The sequence below is a fragment of the Panthera tigris genome, chromosome B4 (genome assembly GCF_018350195.1).
Source record: "Panthera tigris isolate Pti1 chromosome B4, P.tigris_Pti1_mat1.1, whole genome shotgun sequence".
Taxonomy (NCBI): domain Eukaryota; kingdom Metazoa; phylum Chordata; class Mammalia; order Carnivora; family Felidae; genus Panthera; species Panthera tigris.
Window position 1 is genome coordinate 34,555,463 of NC_056666.1, and position 22,709 is coordinate 34,578,171.

The 22,709-nt window shown below is 44.2% G+C and overlaps 1 protein-coding gene across 5 annotated transcripts in view; it reads left to right on the forward strand.

The window, feature by feature from the left end:
* Nucleotides 1-11,438: 11,438 nt before the first annotated feature.
* ADA2 (adenosine deaminase 2) overlaps nucleotides 11,439-22,709 on the forward strand; it is a 35,670-nt gene continuing 24,399 nt past the window's right edge. For 2 of the 5 annotated variants that reach the window (XR_006219738.1, XM_042991486.1), the window contains exons 1-4: nucleotides 11,439-11,534; nucleotides 14,794-15,160; nucleotides 17,924-18,149; nucleotides 19,553-19,763. Coding sequence is in view for 4 of the 5 variants with exons in the window: in XM_042991486.1 (XP_042847420.1) it covers nucleotides 14,839-15,160; nucleotides 17,924-18,149; nucleotides 19,553-19,763 (759 nt within the window). In the remaining variant the exon portion in view is untranslated. Of the gene's footprint in view, nucleotides 11,535-14,793; nucleotides 15,161-17,853; nucleotides 18,150-19,552; nucleotides 19,764-22,709 lie in introns of those variants that run through there. The other 3 variants (XM_042991487.1, XM_042991488.1, XM_042991489.1) reach the window with 2 other exon arrangements.

Below are 22,709 nucleotides of genomic sequence, written 5' to 3' on the forward strand. Positions count from 1 at the left end.
TGTCAGGAAGCATGGATTCCTCTGCTCCCTGTTCCTCTTTACTTCAGTTTCTTTCTCTCTGTGCCTCTGTCTCTATCTCCTTGCACAGACAGGTGCCTCCTGGGATCCCCCTGAATAGTCATATTGGGAGGCTCTGGATGGAGCTTTGGGGACTAAAGAAGAGGTGGAGAAATGTAGAACAGGGATAAGGAAGTGTACTTTGGGGGAAAAAGACCTGCTTAAATCAGAGTAACAGAGGCTGTCAGTGAACAGCTGAAAGACCCTGTTCCTGATGTTCCCTCAGTGACAAGAACTGAAGCCTGAAAGAGGTAAGGGAAACTAGGTGGCTTCTTTCATTTACTTATCCACTGAACAAACATCTATGGAGTAGTTGTAAGATGCCAAGCACAGTGCTTGATGAGTGAGTCTCTGCCATCAGAGAAGGTGCATCTTCGAGGTAGAAACACACAGGTACCTGGAACATTTCAATGTAGTGTTAGTGTTGAGGGCTGAGCATGCGAGGAACACCTGACCAGTATCTGACTTGGCTTTTGTCCTGGGAGAAGGAGCCAAGACTTCTGAGAGTAAAAACAGTACAGCTAAGATTGGAAAATAGGAGTTGGCCAAGCAAAGGGGAATGAAAAATCTTCCCATGTGACTATGTGCTAGGGCCTGAAGGCAACAGGAGCCTGGCTTGTTCAGGGAATGGCGAGGAATTTGGTATGACTAGCAGGAGATTGTGAGGTGAGCAATGAAGCTAGTGAAGTATTCAGGGAAACCTTTGGAGCATTTTTAGAAGAATGACATGCTGATTTGTTTTACTAATGTCTCTCCTTCAGAGAGGAGAAAATCGTGGAAGAGTTTGTGCTTTGCAGGCTAGATAAGCAGAATGGAATTCTTGGAGGAGGCAATACACAGCAAGTGAGGAGTGCCTGGCTGGCTCAGTTGTGCGCCTCTCGATCTTGGGTCACGAGTTCAAGCCCATGTTGGGTGTAGAGCTTACTTAAAAAAAATACTCAGTTGGATAGATATCTGGATTTCTGAGGTAGCTGGCCCTTTCCTACCATGCTCAAGAATCACACAGCAACCACCAGGCCAGGAGGTGCAGGTGGTCCTGATGTTACCCTGTCCAAGGATGGTGTTACCCCAAGAAAGCCAAGGTCCTCACATGTATAGCAGAGAAAATGCTGGCCAAAATGTGCACAGTCACACTAGAGGCCAATTCTTGTCTTTGGATTCAGAACCCACTTTCAAGGTGGCAAGACACATTTATAGGTGTGATTGAATCTCTGAACTTGCCAGAGCAAAGGACCAGAATACAGGCTCATCAGGTATGACAGGTGTAATAAAGAAAAAACTGCCACTCCACTCTCCCCCCAAAATAGGAAAAGAAAAATAAGAATGGAACAATGAAAATTGTGGAGAGGGCAAAGGTAAATGTTGGTGCTTGCAAAGAGTGTGTTTTGGAGACTAGCAACAAAACAATGGAAGATAAGGTTACTCCAAGACAAGGTCTGGTTCCTAGAGATACTTCAGTGTTTCACCAAAGATGGATAAAATGAAAAACAAACAAACAAGAACATCCAGCCCTTATCGATACACCATTGGCATTTATCATCACCTCCCAGGCTGTCAGGTGTGATTGTGCAAGATGAGAACTGCACAATTCTAGGGGGCACCATTTACATCACTGACATAGACTTATCTATGTATTATAACTTTCTGCAGATGGCACAGACACAGGCCTTGTAGGTGAATGTCTGTGCTGACTCACCATCCTTTGCAAGACACTGATCTTATTTACCTCTTCTCCATTACACCAGGTTGAGAAAACTCAAATGTCTACTACCTGCAGCAAACACTCAGAATTTTCTTTTCCTCTATACTTTCTCTCACTCATTCATTTGTACATTCCTACCTGCCACTTGCTTGCCTGCAGCAGATGTTTGTGGGGTATCTACTCTGGGCTGGACACTGTGTACTCCTTAAGGACACCACAGTAAACAACCATTCAGAAAGCCCTCAAGCAATTTCCAATATGAAGAAATATATTAAATAAACAATCATGGAAATACATAAATACAAAATTATAAATTGGACACATACTGCAGAAGAAGAAGAAGAAAAGGGTATTATGAAGAGTGTAACAGAGGAACTGTATTTAGATTGCAGAGTGTTCACTGAAGATTTCCCTGAGGAAAAGCATTTACACTGAGGCCTGAACGATGAACAGGAGTTGGCCTGATAGAGCAGGGGAGAGGTCATTGCAGGCAAAGGGAATCACACTTGAAAACTCTTAGAAGTGCAAGCGTTCACTACACGTGAAACGCTACAAGAAGGTTGGCCAGTGGGCAAAACTGAGCAAGTGGGGAGACACAGTGGAGAGATAGTCCCAGGACCAGATAAAACATGGCCAAGTAGGTTGAGAAAAGGAGTTTGGATTTTACTCTTAGTGTAGTGGATTTTTAGCAGGAAGGGCCATGGGGGACATGCTGAGATTTTGTGCTTTTAGATCGGGACAATGAATAGAAAGGGGACAAAAGTGGAAGCTATTAATGTAGAGCAGATGAGAGATGTTGGGGCCTCATGTTGGGTTTGCAATGGCAGAGGAAGATGTGGATGACAAGACCTATGCAGGGGGCCAGGCAGCGTCTGGTGAAGGTTGGTGTGGGAGACATGGATTGCATCAGCCATTCCTGGTCTTCTACAAGGGGAGTCAGGTTTCTGACAGAGGCAATTGAGTGGATGAAGGTGCCACTTAATGAAGAAGGGAAAATTGGAAGAGAATCAGGTGCTGTGAGGAAAGGAGGTAAAAAAGTCAGTATGAGCCAAGTTGAGTTTTAGATATTAGAGTTTCCTCAGTTACTGTGTGACAATATTAAGAGAGACATGAGCTGAAGGGCTTCTCTCTATAGGTTCCCTTTCTCTGTTTGCATCCCAACAAAAGGGACAATAAAAACAAATATTTAGGGGCGCCTGGGTGGCTCAGTATGTTAAGCGTCCAGCTCTTGATTTTAGCTCAGGTCATCATCTCAGTTTGTGAGATTGAGCTCAGCGTCAGGCTCTGTACAGGCAGGCTTGGAGTTCTCTCTCTCTCTTCCTCTCTCTGCCGCTTCCCTGCTCACGCTGTCTCTGTCACTTTCAAAATAAAGAAATAAACTTAAAAAATTAAAAAAAAAACCAGAAATCTTTATTGAGAATCTACTGTGTGCCAGCACTCTGCAAGTCATTGGGAATTCGGCAAGGAACAAGGGAACATGGAAGGAAGATGAGTAAGTCCTGGGGAATCTAATGCACAGCATGGTGACTATAGTTAACAATACTGTAGCATATACTTGAAAGTTGCTAAGAGGTAAATCTTGGGTGTTGTCACCACACACACACACACACACACACACACACACAATGGTAATTATGTGAAGTGATGGATGTGTTTACTAAACTTATTATAGTGATTATTTCACAATACATATATATATCAAATCATCATGTTGTACAACTTAAACTTACAAATATCATATGTCAGTTATAGCTCAACAGAGCTGGAAAAAAGAAGTACATTTAGAAAAAGATAACACAGAAGGCAGTAGAACAGAATGGTGTTTTATGCCCTTGCCTGGCATAAAAAAACTGATTCTGGGCTGTACTTCTGAATGTGTAAAATGAGCAGATTCTCCACCTCACAGAGTTGTCCCAAGGACCACATGAGACAATGCTGGTAACGAACGCATTTGAGCATAGTGTATGGGACACAGTAAGCGCTAAATAAATATTAACGATTTTTGAACATGTATTTACTAAGTGTTGCAATCTGACGAAGCAGGTAGACCCTGAGCAAATAATTTCAAGGGTGATGAATTGTTGGATCCCTCAGTCTTACTTTTCAGAGTTTGCTTTTTAGAAACATGAAATGGCTCATCTGTAGGAATTCTCCAGTCTTTGGTTAGTGACCATCTGTTGAGCTCTGCTGGGGTGTAACGTTTGTGGTTTGTGTATGATACCACTCATCTCTCTACTCTGCAAGGTCACTTCACTGGCAGACCCGGCAGCCTGAAAAACAGGAAGAAAGCAGTCTGACTGGGGCCGTGCTGTGCACTCAGGCCCATTGTTTAAGAGTCAGAGGGTTCCACAGGACTGACCCCTACCCTACAGCCCCCTCACCCGCCATGCTGTTCTCCCGGAGGCTCTCCAAGCCTTTCAGCTGAAACGTGTAGCACCTCCCTCCATATCCCTAATAACTTTTTATACTGCTATTCTCGATTTATTTTGTTTTGGGCATTAGCTGCAGGCTTCCTGCTGTTGAAGATGTAGGTATCTCTCAGCTCTTCCCCCTACTTCTACCACCACACCCACGTTTTCCTATCTCTCCATCATCCCTATGTATTTATATGATTTTATTAATTCTATATTCGGTGCTGTATTAATAATCATGTGTGGACACTGCTAAGCTATGTAGTTCACCATGATAACTTTTCCTTTTCAGCACAATCTGTATTTCATGGAATTCATAATTGTCTTTTGCTTGTTTATTTAGTTTCTATATCTTTCTCCCTTATTCATCCTCAAATTCTCTTTTCGGAAACCCTTAATGCAACCAAACATATTAGATATCCTACCAATTTCATCCTGACAAAATGCTTCCCCAGGGGCTCTTTTCCCAGCTCCAGCTGCTGGAGGATTGGCTGCCCCCAGGGATACAGCACTGCTCTGGGCTCCGGGCTCTGTCCCTTTCTTGTGTTAGCTCCTCTGTTTCCTGGATCCCCTGAACTCCTTTCTTCTGGTTCACCTTCTTGTTATAGATGGTTTGGAGTTTTTCACTTTGTCCCCAAAGTCCCCACAACTTCACTGTGATGGCCTTGGTGTGGCTCATTTTCATCTGTTTGGTGGGCTTCCCAAGGACCCTTTCTGTCTAGACTCACAGGTCTTTCTGTTCTAAGATGTTTTCTTGAATGGTTTCTTTGTTTTTTCTCCACTCTGCTTTCTCTTTCTGCAATGTGCAGTTTTCATACATTTGATTTTTTTCTTAAAAAAAAATCTTTTCCCTTCAATCTTCCTTTTGTTTTACCTTCTGGAAGATGTTAACTTTATCATTCAACTTTTCTTTAGTTTTTCATTTTTACTCTCCTTCATTTTTGCCAAGTTATTTTTTAAAATTTATTTTGAGAGAGAGAGAGAGGGAGAAAGAACCAGAGAGGGAGGGGCAGAGAGAGAGGGCAACAGAGGATCCCAAACAGGCTCTATGCTGACAGCAAGAGAGCCTGATGTGGGGCTCAGACTCATAAACTGTGAGATCATGACCTAAGCCAAAGTCAGACACTTAACTGACTGAGCCACCTGGGCACCCCTGCTAAGTTATTTTTCACCCTTTGACTATCCCTTCTTTATAGCATCCTGTTCTTGTTTCATGGGTACAATACCTTCTTTTACCTTTCTGACACTAATAATGTTAGATGGAGTTTTCTTTGCTTTCCCTGTTCTCTTTCTTCCATGATACTTTTTGCTCTGTCATAAAATAGATTCCTCAAATGTAGTGGCTCCTGGATGTCTGCTTCTATTTAAGAATGGGGTAATGCTCCAAGCCCTGTGTACATGGGGAGGGGTGATCTGGTAAATCCCTGTCAGTATCTTTAGGGCTATTCTTGGGGGCCGGTGAAAGCCCCAGGGAAGGCTTTTCCCTTTTCTTGGTTGAAGGCTTTTCCCTTTTCTTGGTATGAAGTTGGTTGCTGATGTCTGAGAGACTAGTAGGGAAGAAAGTCTTGTTTAGTGTGCAATATTTCAATATTATCTTCATTTTTAGCATGATACACCATCCTTTTTTTCCTTTTTTTTAATGTTTATTTATTTTTGAGAGAGAGAGAGAGAGACAGTGCATGAGTGGGGGAGGGGTAGAGAGAGAGGGAGACACAGAATCCAAAGCATGCTACAGGCTCTGAGCTGTCAGCACAGAGCCCAATGCGGGTCTCAAACTCACAGACGGTGAGATCATAACCTGAGCTGAAGTCGGCCGCTTAAACAACTGAGCCACCCAGGCGCCCTGTACATCATGCTTAACGAGGCCAGAAACTGTTTTACTCTTCCCCCAAAACAAATCTGCAGTGCTCTGCTGAAGAGTACAGGAAGAATGTCTCTGGCTCTAGGGGTCTGGTTTTGTCCTTGTGTTTAAATGTTCTAGTTTGGGGGTCTGGCTGGATCAGTCAGTGGAACGCATAACTCTTGATCTTGGGGTCATGTGTTTGAGCCCCATGTTGGGTGTACACATTGCTTAAAAAAAAAAATTAAAAAAAAAAAAAAGCTCTAGTTTGCATGGCTTTTTTCCTAGACATTCCTTTAAAAGGTTTCCAGGGGCCCCTGGGTGTCTCAGTTTGTTGGGCGTCCAACTTTGGCTCAGTTCATGGTCTCACGGCTCATGAGTTCAAGCCCCATGTCAGGCTCTATGCTGACAGACAACTCAGAGCCTGGAGCCTGCTTCAGATTCTGAAATCTCTCGGCCCCTCCCCTGGTCACACTCTGCACTCTGTCTGTCTCTCTCTCAAAAATTAATAAACATTAAAAAATAAAGGTTTCCAGTCAGTCCTCTGTTCCTCCTGTTCCCAATCTGCCTTCACCCTACTTCCAGAAGTACCCAAGGTTGTTTCTTAGATGTACTCACTGCTGGTTTAAGATTCTACCTTTTTCTATTTAAAAAAAAATTTTTTTTTAATGTTTATTTATTTTTGAGAGAGACAGAACATGAGCAGGGGAGGGGCAGAGAGAGAGAGGGAGACACAGAATCTGAAGAAGGCTCCAGACTCTGAGCTGTCAGCACAGAGCCCCACAAGAGGCTTGAACCCATGAACTGTGACATTATGACCTGAGCTGAAGTTGGTGCTTAACTGACTGAGTCACCCAGGCGCCCATAAGATTCTACTTTTTTACATCTTCTAAGTTATTTGCAGTTGTTTATCTACCTCCCAGCTTCCAAAAGTATTTTGTTATTTTCTCCATTCCTGTTTTTTTCATATTTATGGGAATATGCTTTTTAAAAAAATCTCTTTGGGGCACCTGTGTGGTTCAGTCAGTTAAGCAACCAACTCTTGATTTGGGTCATGATCTTAAGGTTTGTGAGATGGAGCCCCATGTTGGGCTCTGCACTGACAGTGTGGAGCCTGCTTGGGATTCTCTCTCTCCCTCTCTCTCTGTGCCCCTTCACCACACTCTCTCTCAAAATAAATAGATAATATTTTAAATAAATATACGAACAAATAAATAATAAATCTCTTCACTGTCATTTTAGTGAGGCTTTAGAGGGGAATTAAGGTTAATTTACATGTTTGATCTCCCATCTGTAACCGAAAATCAGTCCATGCATTTATGAATATACCCTGATTCATAAGACAGTTGGAGAAGGTCTCACTTAGGACCCACGTTCCTTGCAAGTTTAGTTATCTGACTCTCAGTCCACAGTCAACAAGGAGTAACACATTACAGGGAAGATCGCTAGATAAGAGACCCATCAGAAGTAAATATTAACTGCATGGGGAGGAACAGAAAAATCATATAAAAAGTATATACTAGCCCTGCCATTTAGGACAGGGTCAAACAGTGTCACAGTATTACTAAATATAGTGATAGTATGCAATACAAAGTATAATAATAAATGTTCATAATGATGATCTTATCAATGAAAGGTCAAATTATGTTCATCATGCTCTAAGAAGCCAGAAAAAAAACAGTTTAGAAAGATTTGTATAGGGAACATTACTTATATTGTATAGTTGCATAGTTACTTTGTAGTTTTAGAAATATTTTCATGTGCATTAATTTAACACACACCCTCACTTACTTGGTAAAAAAAACTTAGCAGGAGGAATATTGTTATTCTCCCCTTACTGCAGATGAAGGCATTAAGCTCATAGATGATAGATGTTAAGATTTTTTTTCAAAATCAATCAGCAATTCCTTGAAAGAGCTATTTTTTTTTGCTTTGGCCATTAAAAGCACAAGCTCCAGGGTGCTTGGGTGGCTCAGCTGGTTGCTTGGGTGTCCAATTCTTGGTTTTGGCTCGGGTCATGGTCTCATGGTTCATGGATTTGAGCCCAAATCGGGGTAGACTCTGACAGTACAGAGCCTACTTGGGATTCTCTGTCTCCCTCTCTCTCTCAAAAATAAATGAATAAACATCATAAATAAGTAAATAAATAAATAAATAAAAAGCGCAAGCTCCCAGTATCTGGAAAAATCATCTTATGCCCGATAATACCTGTTCCTGTGTCCCACCTTTGCTAATTGGGCTCTGCTACCCAGATCTGCCCTTCTGTCTCAAGGGCCACTTTCCCACAGCAGTGGCTCCCTGCCACCTTGAAGACCTGTTTCCTTGCCAGCAGGTAAGGCAGTAGGTGGAAACTGCCTGAGTGCAAGTCCACACTCCACTCATTACCAGTTGTGTGACTTTGGGCAAGTGACCTACCTCTCTCCAAATACTTCAGTGTACTCTCTTGTCGAGGAGGCTAGCAATAGTCCCTACCTTATAAGACAACTAAAGGATTAAAATAGGAAATATATATAATTCTCAAGAAGTTTTAGCTGATATTATTTCACTTTTTTTTTTTTTTTTAACTCTGGGGGTCAGAAAACCTTATTTATCTTGTATAAAAGTGGCATATCCAGGGGTGTCTGGGTGGCTCAGTTGGTAAGCTTCTGACTTTGGCTCGGGTCATGTCTCAAGGCTTGTGAGTTGGAGCCCTGCATTGGCCTCTGTGCTGACAGTGCTTGCAGAGCCCACTTTGGATCCTCCGCCCCCCATCTCTTTCTGCCCCTCCCCTGCTCAAGGTCTCTTTCTCTCTCTCTCTCTCAAACATAAATTAAAAAAAAAAGTGGTGGATCCAGCACTTCTCACCTTCAACCATAAGTAACTCTCCTATGCTTTGCCATATGTTACACGTCTCAATGGCATGTGATTCATGGTATTGACAGGAGAAGGAAATGTTTTAATGAAAATAGTTCTCAAATATTTATGTAGTCAAACACCATCTTCAATTCTGAAATCCTCTCCTGTCTCCAGTTTAGGGTCATAACCCACCTGTCCTTTCAGACTTCATTTCATTTAGGTTAAGCTTTGTAGTCACTAAAAGATGCTTTGGTTCCCTTTTTCTGCCCTGTAGATTTTCAGATTCTGAACACAAAGCCAGTTCTGTTTCTGATGGTTGTCTTCAATAAAACGTAAAAAGCAGAGCCCTGTTCCATATTTTATGGTCTCCTCATGTGGCAGAATATTCTTCCAGCATGTTCTCACCATTGTACACTGGGGCTTGCTGTCATCAGATGCCACACCTGCTCTGCTAAACAGTGCTTACAGACACAGCCCCAGGGTGTCTGATGGCCCCAGGAGGCAGAGAGGTGTGCAGATCCTGCTGGTCAGTCTCTCGGGTCTGACCCTGCTTGGGTTTGTTGTTTCTGATCCTGTGTCCGGTTATGCACTTGCCCTTCTCCTCCCTGTTTCTGTTTCAAGATCTGGGTCCCCACTCCCCTGGGCCAACCAGCTTCAGCCTGATGCAATAACTCCAGCCTCAAGACCCACAGCCCTCCCTCCCCTGGCTTACTGCACTTCCTGGCCCAGTTGTGAGCTGGAGTCTCCAGAGCCTTTGGGATGTGAACATTAGCTCTTACTCTTAACCAAAGCTTTTGGAAAGATAAGTTTTATCTTTTTAATTTTTTTTTTTTTTTTTTTGAGAGAGAGAGAGAGAGCACAAGTGGGGGAGGGACAGAAAGGGGGGAGGACAGAGAATCTGAAGCAGGCTCTGTGCTGACACCTGAGAGCCCAACACAGGGCTCAAACCCATGAACTACAAGATCATGACTTGAGCTGAAGTTGGATGCTTAACCGACTGAGTTGCCCAGATGCACCAAGAAAAGCTTTATCTTTAGCTCTGATCTGGTATCCTAAAAAATATTCCAGTGATTTATGTTCACAATTTGGCAATTTGCCCTCTTACCCTTGTACTTTAGTCAATTTTGTCTGTCTTTACTACCTGTTTGTTTCTTTTGATTTCACTGACTTTTGAACAAGTTAATGTTGAACTTGTGATGAGGGAATTCTTAGTTCCTCTGTGTTTTCACTTGCGAATTTCTTGCTGTTTATGAAACAGATGACCTTTTTACTGTTTGGAGAAGATGATGTCAGGGGCCCCTGAAGTTCCATTTGTTCAGGAGATGCAGAAGTGGAAGTGCTGGAGGATTTGTGGGTGTCTTTGGAGGCAGACGGCCCGAGACAGGGCTGGGAAGGAGAGGGGCACATGGCAGGCATGTGCTGTAGAAGTCACTGGTACAGTCTCACATGTCTTATTTACCTTGAACTGGATGATCTATCACGATAGTTATTTCCCGTAATAGTAATGGCTACTGTTTCTTGAGAACTTACTATGCACCAGGAACTTTGCACACATTCTTCATTTAATTCTCACAGTGCACCCACGTAGTCATTGCTTTTATGACTTCCACTTTCAGATCAGGAAACTGAAGCATAGAGAGTCTTTTTTTTTTTTTTTTTTTTTTTTTGAGAGAGAGAGAGAGAGAGACAGAGAGCGTACCAGCAGGAAGGGCAGACAGAGAATGACAGAGACAGAGGATCTGAAGAAGGTTCTGTGTTGAGTGCAGAGAGCCCTACGTGGGGCTCAAACTCACAAACCCAAGATCATGACCTGAGCCCAAGTTGGTTGCTCAGTGAGCCACCCAGGCACCCCTGAAATATAGAGAGCTTAAATAACAAGGCCAAGGTCATACAGCTACGAATGGCCAGGCTCAGTTCTCTCAGCTCTCCCTTAGGAGCCATTATCCCTCTTGCCTCTGGCCTCTCCTCCTTACTCCCTAGCTCCTGCCTCACCCCTCCTTATTTCCTCAATTGCTGTGCTTCCAGATCCCTGATTTTCCCCCTAAAACGTACCTTCTATTATATCTACTTTTTTACCCGCTGTTTAGTGGGTTGCCCCACAATTGACAGTCACATTTTAAGGAGGGGTATACTGCCCAAAGTTTATGAGCAGATTTTGGAGTACCTCTTTGTGGTGCTTGTTGTCTAAGCTATGTTCTGGACCCTACAATGACATCTTGCACACAAACACCCATATATCTTCCCCCAAAACATACATAAGCCCACACGTGCATATAAACTCACATAGACACATACAAAGATGCATACAACTGCCCCCACAAACATATACATAATCCCCACATGCATAAACCCACATGCACACACATGCACATACACAAAGATGCACACAAAAACCTGCCACAAAATGCACCTGAACACATATAAACACACACATAAATCACCCCACAAGTGCATAAATGCTCACACACGCACACAAACGTAAACCCATACACGCAGGCCTACTTGTTGCCTCAGCTCTGCCAGACTATCTTCCTTGCCTCTCTTTGGAGACCGGAGCAACATGAGGCTGAGAGGAAGTGAAACCTGCCCCAACAGGAAGTGAAAAGAGGATGGTGAGCTTTTCTGGTGCTTCTGACACAGCTGTCGGGGGACTCAGCAAACAGTCTGCAGTTTCTGGAGCTGCTCTGAGGTAACTGGGATCCCCTGGGGTGGGGGTCCAGCTCATGAGGTTCCAGTAGGTAGCTGGGAAGCTGGGCACTCGGGCTTTGTTTCCCTGGCAGCAGCCTCCCTGCCCCCTACCTTAGGTGAGTTTGTGACTTTCAGTGCGGAGGCAGTGCATAGCCTTTCTCTACAACAGGCTTTTGAAAATGGTTGTGGGCCCAAGGACATTCACTCAGAGTCACAGATGCACATGGTCCGTTTCCTCGTTCTTACTCTGGGAACAAACTATTTTTATAGAGTTTTCATGCACCCTCTTTTAAAAGTAAAAGAAACTTTTCATGAGGAGAGAGATGAAGTAAGCATAGCAGTAATTATCACAGGGATTATTTCTCCTTATGCTTGAGCAGTCTGGTCCTGGACCAGTGTTAGATAAACTTTTATCTGTCAGACCAGGAGAAGTTGCTAGATGTTGGGGCACACAGCTACTTCTGGTGTCCTTGGAGAGGACAGAGTTGGAGATTTAGGAACTTAGTGGCCTCTGTTATGTGTTAGTAAGGAGAGAGGGGAAGGGGCTGGGGCTGTCGATTGGAAGACACAGCATGAGATGGGTGGGATGGTGACACAAATGTCACTCTCCTCTTGTCCTAGAGGTTTTAGCTGTTGGCAAACACTGTAGCCTCAAGACAGAGTCAAAGACTTCATGAAGTTGAGGGGGTTCCTCAAAAGTCCAACTCTCTGATTCGGGTAGTTACCCTACCATAGCTGTGGTACTAGAGTAAATAGTATCCAGTTCCTTCTTAAAATCCCCTGTTGGTGTCTGATGTACCATTGAATAATTGAATGTTAGCCCTGGAAAGGACCTTGGAGATAATGTATTTCAATGATTAGCAAGCTTTCCATTTTCATCATATCCCTGCATTTCTATTTATTTCATATCTTTCTTTAAATTAACTTGTTTTTAAATTTTTTTATTCAACCTAAACAGTGATATCATGTATCACTAATGACACATGTATCACACTTTGAGGACCACTGATCAAGTATAATTTGCTCTTTTCACAGATGAGAAAACTGAGACCCATAGACACTACACAGTTTGTCCAAGGTCTCATATTTAAAGACATCCTAATTTGGGACTGATCCTGAGGTCTTCCAATTTATAGTCTTGATTCTTTCCAGGATACCATATCCTACTATGAAGTATGAAGAAACAATTCCTTTTTTTAAAAAAATATCTATTTATTTCAGTAATCTTTATACCCAACATGGGGCTCAAACTCATGACCCTGAGATCAGGAGTTTCATGCTCCTCTACCTGAGCCAGCCAGGTGCCCCATATTTCATAAATATAATTCAAATAAATAAGCAGATAAAGTGCTAACAGTGTCTAGAAGGAGGAGACCACTAAAGGTGAGTTTCTTTCCTTCTGCTGTTCAATCCTTACTCACTGCCAACCTGGACTAGCAGCTTTTAGGAAGCTTTTAGAATCTTTGAATGCTAATGTTCTGAAATATCAAGATGATATCTCATGGTGTGACTATTGAGTAATTGTCGTGCTGTGATAGGATCCCAGAGAGTCTCATCAATCCAGAGATGCAGGTCTTACATTCTGGTCTAATTTCTTGTATTACTTATTTACTTTTTTCTCCAATCTATTTTTTTCTTTTTCTTTTTCTTTTTTCTTCTGATATGTCTGTTATTTGGGTGTTGGATTTCCTGAGCCAATAATCATCTCATTTGTTTCTCTCTTATTTCATCTTAATTTCTAAAAGATGGTCTTCAATTCCATCTTATAATATTGCTAGTAAATTTTAAGATATCAGCGCTTGTATTTTTAATTTCTAAAAGCTCTTCTCATTCTGTTTATTTAATTTATTTTATTTGAGAGAGAGAGAGAGTCAGGAAGAGGGGGAGAGGGGCAGAGGGAGAGAGAGAGAGAGACAGAATCTTAATGACACGGGGCTCAATCCAACAACCCTGGGATCATGACCTGAGCTGAAATCAACCAACTGAGCCACCCAGGTGCCCCTATTTTGAAATTTATTCTTATTTATTTATTTATTTATTTTGAGAGGGGGGGGATCAAGTGGGGGGAGGGGCAGAGAGAAAAAGAGAGAGAGAGAGAGAGGGAGGGAGGGAGGGAGGGAGGTTCCCAAGCAGGCTCTGCACTGTCAGCACAAAGCCTGACTTGGGGCTCAAGTTCATGAACCGTCAGATCATGACCTGAACCAAAACCAAGAACTGGTCACTTAACCAACTGAGCCACCCAGGTGTCCCTTTTTCTTTTCTTTTTTCTTTTTTTTTTAAGGAATCTACACCTAGCATGGGGCTCAAACTCATGACTCTGAGACCAAGAGTTGTATGCTCCATCAACTGAGCCAGCCAGGTACCCCTCATGCTGCTTATTTTTTATAATTCCCTGTGGCTGGGGCACCTGGGTGTTTCTGTCTGTTGGGTCCAACTTCGGCTCAGGTCATGATCTCACAGTTCCTGAGTTCAGGCTCTGTATTGGGTTCTCTGCTGTGAGCATAGAGCCCGCCTTCTGATCCTTTGTCTCCCTCTCTCTCTGTCCCTCTCCCTCTGTCTCTGTCCCTCCCCCTTTCAAACACTCTCTCTCAAAATAAATAAATAAACATTAAAATAATAGTAATAATTCTTGGTAACTGTTTTATGGACACAATATCTTTTCATATCCTTCTTAGGATATTAAGTATAGTTCTTTTGAATTTTTCTTTTATTCCCTTCTCTTGTCTTCCTTCTCTGTACATGTGTGGTTTTGTTTGTTTATTTGTTTGTTTGTTTTGTTTGTTTTTAACTTTCTTTATCACGTTAGAGGCTTTTTTATATGTCTTGTGATCTCTTACTCTCTGGTGATTTTAAAAGTGAAACACTCAGGGTGCCTGAGTGGCTCAGTTGGTGGAAGCAACGACTCTGACTCTTGATTTCAGCTCAGGTCATGATCTCACGGTTCATTCTTTGGCTCTCAAAATAAATAAATAAACATTAAAAAAAAAAAGTGAAACACTAAAAATCTGATTGCAATGTCTTCCTCTACGTGTGAGCAGGGCTTGCTGCTGAAAAGGTCCACTTTTTTAAAGAAGGTCTTATGGTGACTTATTATTTGGGAAACCCCTTCATGTCTGTACTTGGAAGTCTTTCCTCTGGGGTCTCAGAGAAGAACCCTTCTGTATGCTGCCTCCTGGTAATCTGAAAACAGAGTGGTAGAAGGAAAATCAGAGTTTGACGTTTAAATCTGCAGATTTTTGCTGACCTACTCCCTTCTTTAGTCCTGTCAGGTTTCCATCTGAGCAATTTCCTCTTCCGGCATCCCAATGCCTGTGGATGGCCCATCTGGGTGGCCAGCCCTGCTCTCCCTGCTTCTGGCCGTGGCGATGCCTTTTTTCTGCTCAGCCATATCCATAGATGAAGCATGGAACCAGCTGTTGATGAGAGAGAAGATGATGCAGCTGGGGGGGCAGCTGGTGCTGACCGAACAGGAGGAGCTAGCCAATGAGAGGCTCATGGCCCTCAAAAAGGCTGAGGTGACACAGGCGATGAGGACCCAGAAGTTTCCTCCCAGCATGCACTTTTTCCGGGCCAAGACTCTCATTGAGAAAAGTGAGGTGTTTAATATCCTGAAGAAGATGCCAAAAGGTAGAGGTTTGGAGATGGTGGTTTGGGGGTGCTGGGAAGGTAGGGAGAACTAAACTTGGAGCTAGTGTTGTTATTGGAGCTGTTATTGTTCTAAATGGAGCAGTGAGGGGTGCCTGGTTGGCTCAGTTGGTAGAGCATGTGACTCTTGTTCTGAGGGTCAGGAGTTCAAGCCCCACATTGGGTGTGGAGCCTACTTAAAAAAATAATAGTAGGGGCGCCTAGGTGGCTCAGTTGATTAAGCGTCTGACTTTGGCTCAGGTCATGATCTCACAGCTCATGAGTTCAAGCCCCACATTGGGCTCTGTGCTGACAGAGCCTGGAGGCTGCTTTGGATTCTGTGTCTCCCTTTCTCTCCGCCCCTCCCCTCTCTGTGTCTTCCTCCCTCCTTCCCCCCCCCCCCCCCCCGCCTCCTGCCCCCTCTTGTGCTCTCTCTCTCAAAAATAAATAGGGGCACCTGGGTGGCTCAGTCAGTTAAGCATCCGACTTCGGCTCAGGTCACGATCTCACGGTCCGTGAGTTCGAGCCCCGCGTCAGGCTCTGGGCTGATGGCTCGGAGCCTGGAGCCTACTTCCGATTCTGTGTCTCCCTCTCTCTCTGCCCCTCCCCCGTTCATGCTTTGTCTCTCTCTGTCCCAAAAATAAATAAACATTAAAAAAAATTAAAAAAAATAAATAAACATTTAAAAAAATTTAATATAAATAAATAAATAAATGGAGCAACAAGAACCCCACTTGTCTACTCTGCACCTTTGTTCTTGCTTCACAGACTAGGAAGGGGGCAGTCTGAGGGGGCTGCTACTTCACCCTGGAAACCCAGAGCCCTGCTTCCAAGGGGACTCTGCCTCAGACAGACAGCAGGGAGTGGGTGCCAGGCATCACTGTCTTTCCTGACAAAGCTGATGTGTCCACCCATAAGCGGGTATCTAGGCCCATAGGAGCTACTGCTTTCTTCACAGCTTTTCCCACATCTGCTTCTTCTGCCCCGTCTCAGGCTGAGGTACCAGAGTATGATGTGAATGTTTCTCTTGAATAAACACATTTCTAGTAGTGTATGTCTACAGTATATATACATTTCTATGAGAAGTAAAAAAATTACCATCCTGCACATGTAAATAGCAGTTTGCAGCTTACAAGGACTTTTCTATACCTCTTATTTTATAACATTTTGGGTTTTTAAAAATGTTTATTTTTGAGAGAAAGAGAAAGAGAGAGGCAGAGGACAAGCAGGGGAAGGGCAGAGAGAGCGGAAGACACACCTGTCAGCAGAGAGCCCGACGCGGGGCTCAAACTCAGGAGCCTTGAGATCATGACCTGAGCCGAAGTCTGACGCTGAACCGACTGAGCCACCCAGGATCCCCTATACCTCTTTTATTTTAATGTTAAATATGGAGACTAAAAAAACAAAGAAACAACTGTGCAGTTGATAAAGTCACATCCCCACGTGATGGAGGACATAAGGTTTAGAGAGGTGACATGCCAAAGCTCACACAGCTGTGACACCTAAGTGGCTCGTGTCAAGGCCAGGTGCTAAGACAGAGCAGGAAGAGCAGAGGGACAGTGTATACTGTGACTTGAGGAGCGCTGTAGTCTAGATTGGTGTCAGGTCTGAAAGCAGCATAGGGCATCAATGGCAAGCCTGCAGGCCAGAAGCTGCCTAGATACTGGCTGGAAGCAGGGAATGCAAAACCAATGCGTGGGTGCTGGGAGCAGGCTGAGAGGACTGACAGTTGTGCAAACAGGACCAGGGTGGGAGCAAGGGCTGAAGCTCATCCCTCCCCCACTTTTTTTTAAGTTTATTTATTTACTTTGAGAGAGAGACACACACACAACTCAAGCTCACATGTGGGGGAGAGGCAGAAAGAGAGAGAGACAGAGTCCCAAGCAGACTCTGCGCTGACAGAATTGCTGATGTAGGGCTCAATCTCACAAACTGAAATCATGACCTGAGCCAAAATCAGACACTTAAACAACTGAGCCACACAGGTGCCCCTGGGCTGCTTCTCTCTGTCTCTCTCTTTTAAAAAAAAAAAAAAAAAAAATTTTAACGTTTTATTTATTTTTGAGACAGGGAGAGACAGAGCATGAACAGGGGAGGGTCAGAGAGAGGGAGACACAGAATCCGAAACAGGATCCAGGCTCTGAGCTGTCAGCACAGAGCCCAACGCGGGGCTCGAACTCACAGACCGTGAGATCATGACCTGAGCCGAAGTCGGCCGCTTAACCGACTGAGCCACCCAGGCACCCCTGTCTCTCTCTTTTTTTAATGTTTATTTATTTTTGAGAGAGAGAGAGCCAGAGTGTGAGTGGGGTAGGGGCAGAGAGAGAGAGAGGGAGACACAGAATCCGAAGCAGACTCCAGGCTCTGAAGTGTAGCACAGAACCCAATGTGGGGCTCGAACCCACAAACTGTGAGATCATGACTTGAGCCCAAGTCTGACGCTTAACCCACTGAGCCACCCAGGGTCCCCTGGGCTCCCTCTCTTGAATGAGGTCACCATGGCTTCTGACTAGTGAGGGATGCTCCCTTCTTAAACCAGAGCAAAGCAGGCCATCCTGGGGAGATAATGGCAGACATAGGCCTGGGAAGTCTTTGCGCTGGAGTGGGAAAGGTATGTTATGTGCAGTTGTGGGGAACTCTGCCAGATAGGCAACCTTGTGATTCTCCCTTCTTGTCCATCTACACTGTCCTCACAGCTCTGAGCCCTGGAATCTGGATTTCACCTCTTTTGCTTCACTTCTACCCCTGCCCTCCTTCCCTTTCCAGGGGCTGCCTTACACGTCCATGACTTCAGCATCCTGAGTATGAACTGGCTGGTGAAAAATGTCACGTACAGGCCCCACTGCCATTTCTGTGTCACCCCAAGCGGGTACTTGAAGTTCAAATTTGCTTATCCAGCACCCCCTACTCCTAAACCAGCAGAGTGTTCGGAGTGGGTTTTGCTGGAGAAATATCGAAAGGAGCTACAGAATGTCACTGAGTTTGACAACAGGTGAGTGTGGTTCAGAAAGAATGTGTCACATGCTCATCATAGGTAGTGGGTGGTGTACAGGTATGTCTTAGTACAACCCCATTTATGAAAATCTCTCCTTAAAAAAAAATCAGGGCACCTGGATGGCTCAGTCAGTTAAGCGTCTAGTTTGACTCTTGATCTCAGCTCAGGTGTTGATCTCAAGGTCATGAGTTCAAGCCTTGCATTGAGCTCTGTGTTGGGCAAGAAGCCTACTTAAAAAAAAAAAAAAAAAATATATATATATATATATATATATATATATATATATATACACATATATATATATCAGGAGGCTTTTTCTTTTAACTTTACAGGATACTTTGCTTCACAAAAGCATTCAAATAGTAAGTTTCTGGTTCATTTAAAATTCAATCTGATCCGCAAAAGGTATTAAAAGTGACACTATTGTTGCATCAAATGAGATTTGTCTAGATGCTTAATTTCCAGCAAGAGGAAAAGTTCCCAGCTCCTGGAATAATGATGGTCCATTGGTGGGTGAAACAGCTTGAAAACATGATGAAGCAACTTCCTAACAAATTTGTAAAGTAATATTATAAGTAATAACTGTTTTTTAATCATAGAACCATCTACCGAGTGCTTTTTTGAGATTATTGCCCTTTATGAGTAAGAAATGTGAAGTTCAGTATGGTTAAGGAAGTTGCCCAAGACCACACAGCTAGTAAATGGCTACTCAGGGATGTAAACCTGAGTCAGAGTTATTTCCATCAACAGAATACTACACAGTAGGTAGCTTAAACGATGGGAATTTATTTTCTCACTGGTCTGGAAGCTAGAAGTATAAGATCAAGATATTGGCAAGTTTGGTCTCTCCTGAGGCCTTTGTCCTTGGCTTCCAGACAGCCGCCTTCTCAGTGTGTCCTCACATGGCCTTTCCTCTGTGTGCACACTCCTGGCATCTCTTGTACCGGCCCTATTCTATTTGGGCCCCACTGTAATGACCTCACTTAACCTTAATTACCACCATAAAGGACCTATCTCCACATACAGTCACATTGAGGGTGAGGATTTCAACATATGGATTTTAGGGGGACACAATTCAGTGCATAACACCCCCAGCAGAGGCTTAGTCTAGGGTGCAATGGGGTCAGACTGGCCAAACATGCACAGGGGAGCAAGAGAGCCTGGTTGGTGGGAACATCCTACCTGAGCTGTGCCCTGAGGAGCATAAAGCAGGTCTCAGGGATGGAGGCCTCCATCAGAAAGCCCGGGGTGCTTTCCTTGGCCTCTCATCACTGCTCACTGTGATGCATCTGGGTTTGCTTCTGGGTGAGAGAAATGAGGTGGGCAGGACTCCTGCAGATGCCTGAAGGTGGTGGCTCGAAACACACTTCTTCAATTTACCCTCTTTGTGTCTTATGCAGACTTCTTCAGACTTTCACTCTGATGACCGAGAACCCTGAGGTGGCTTATGCAAACCAGGATGCAGTCTGGTCCAAGTTTAATAGTATCTTCTTCACAATCTCTGGCCTTGTCCACTATGCACCAGTGTTCAGAGACTATGTCTTCCAGGCACTGGAGGAGTTCTACCAGGACAATGTACTCTACCTGGAGCTCAGAGCCATGCTGTTCCCGGTGAGCCCACCTCTCCTCTCCTCTGCTCTGGCTTGACTTTCAGATGTTACCTTGTAGGTCTTCACAGGCTCCCAATCCCAGTATTGGGATAGGGACTGGATGCTGCCTTCATCTCAAAGGGGACATGTGTCCTTCCAGGGATGACCATGAGCAAGGAAACCTGAACTGTACTTGGCTGACTCCCACAAAATTATGACCTTCACCCTCACTGCCCTTTTATCCCATCTTTTCTCATGATCTCCACTTCTCCCCTTCTCCCCTTCTTCCGGATACACAGTGCCTCCCAGTTGCTCAGAGTTTCCTGCCCTTGGGCTCTGAGCAGTGCCTCATGCCTGGACCTTTCTTGCCCTGTCTCCTTTCATATCAAAATTTAGCTTCCCAGAGTCCCTCAGGATCATGCTCTTGGTACTGGGACAGCTATTGGGTCTGGCAATTGGATCATCCTGGTAGCCTGGGGAGAACGGATTGCTGTGTGAGGGTCACCCAGTGAAAGAGGTGGGGATGGAGGCTGGGAGAGTAGGCAGACCACAGGTATGAGACGACAAGGCCACAGGCACAGTAGCAATGATGAGGAAGAGCTCGTGTGCTGGAGGAGGAATCTAGAGGTTTTACTGACTAACTCTGGTGGTGAGGACTCTACTGCAACTGGCTGGTATTCGTCTTGGGTTGTCTGGTGGTGACATTGATGGTGACATTGGGGATATAAGAGGAGGGGCTGGATGGGAAGGGAGAAATGGTTTTAAACCTGTAGAATGGAGGTGCCTATGAGACATCCCTATGAAGATGTCCAGGAAGTTGCTGAATATATGACTTTGGAACCCAGAGGAGAGAGGGTTCTAGCCTGGAAATATATGTTTGACATTTGTCTGCAGAAAGGTAATCTTTAAAACTGTGAGAGGGATGAGGTTCCCGCAGAAGCTGCGAGATGAGAGGAGGAGTGGGCCTGGAAGGGGGCCCTGCACACAGACATCAGATGGAAAGTTCATGAAGTGGACTCAGAAGGAGCTGTTCTAAAAGCAGGAGACAACTAGGATGGCTTCCACAAGAGGGGAGGCCTCACTCAGGAGAGCAGCCCCAGGCGATCAGATGCTCCCAGACCATTCCTCTGGGATATCTGTTAGAGAGAACTTCCCTGAGGACTATTTGTGGGAAGGATTTGGGTATTGTGGGAATGGGAAGGATTTCTGAATCCTCACAAACGTTGGAGATGGTTAAAGATTCTAAGACGCTTGGGGAAAGTAACCTTTGTATAGAGCTCTCCCCTATATTGTATCCTAACTAGTCTGCTCATTCACTGAAATATTTATTGAGTGCGTCAACACCTTGGTGACTGACCTTCAAGTTTGTGGCAAGGCCCTCAGGATGGCATTATTTTGGCTTTGTTACCATATTCCATGGTCTTTATAGGTTCAGAAATTGTATTGTTTGTACAGTCAGAAGTGATAGAGCTCCAGAGGACTGACACACATGGACCAAGTTCATAAGAGGCAGATGTATAAACAAGAAAGGCAGAATGCTGTTTTTTGGAGAAAAATCAATCAGACCAGACACTTAGAGCTTCTTGATTGGTAAGTTCTCTTCTTGAAGGCAAATTGTAGCCTTTCCTAAAGCCAAATGATAGCCAGAAATGTGTTGTTGAACCAGAGCCCTCATAAGCCTGGTCACTGAGCTCTGAGAATTTACAGGAGTCCATGACAGTGGACTTAACCTTGAGAAAAATCCAATGAATTCCCGGGTGGGGGGGAGGGTGGAAAGTGCTCAAATAAATTGACTTTATTGAGGACAGTGTTTTCTTTTTCTTTTTTAATGTTTTTTTGTTTTTTTGTTTTTTTTTTTGAGAGAGAGAGAGAGAGAAAGATAGAGAACACACATGAGCAGGGGAGGGGCAGAGAGAGAGAGGGAGACACAGAATCCAAAGCAGGCTCTAGGCTCTGAGCTGTTAGCACAAAGCCCAACACGGGGCTCGAACCCATGAACTGTGAGACAGTTCTCACAGTCTGACTGAGAGATTGACTGAGCCACCCAGGCATCCTGAAGACAGTGTTTTCACATGTATGCCTATGTATCTATGAAACTTTCTAGGAAACAATATAATGTACAGGTTGTGATATTTTTGCATTCTAAAATTTTTAAAAAATTCTCTGTGGGATTCCTAAACTGACTTTACTACCCCTAGTTTGATTTAAAGTGTTCAAGGACTTTCTAATGAAGGATTTACGTGTCCCAAGAACCAGTAATTCCAGTTTGTGGGTCAAGGCTCCCTTTCCCTTCTTCTGAGACAAAGCTTCCTCAAGGCTCAACTCTCCCAAATGACCCAACTTTTCCCTTAGTTATGTTAATACCCTCCTTGAGGTTAGCTCAAGGCCAGGCCCTGGAGGGTCCTGGTGAGCTGGGTCTCAAGTAAGGGTGCCTATCTCCCCCAGGATCTGACGTTTGTTTGATAGTTAAAGCTTTAAGCACAGTTCTTGGGAAGTGGGAATGGGGCTGACCTTTGTCCCTCAGTAGAGCTTCCATTGGTTTTGGGAGCAGAGTACACAAATGATCCTTTTCCAGGAAGAGAGAGTGTCCAACAACCTCTTAAGAGAAGAATTTCTGTAAGAGATGAGCTGGCCCTGGGCCTGGCCTAGGTAAGGTGAAAGAAACTGCGCTTCCTGGAACAATTTATTCCCATGTTTTTTGCCTAGGAAATCGTTCTGTCTCCAAGCATGCACTCCCCACCTGCCCCCCATCTAAGCCCCTCCTCCTGTCTGGGTCCCACTTAGGCTGGTTTGTAGGTTGGCCAATCCCTCTTTCACCCCCTTCCCAGGACCGTGTCTGTCCGCATGTCCCCTCTTTGTCTCCTGGTCATGTGGGTATTCAGCACTGAGCAGTTGTTGCCTCGTTATTTATGTCAGATCGTGAGATATTCCAGACTGGCACCACATCTTATATTGCCAAGAGGCACCA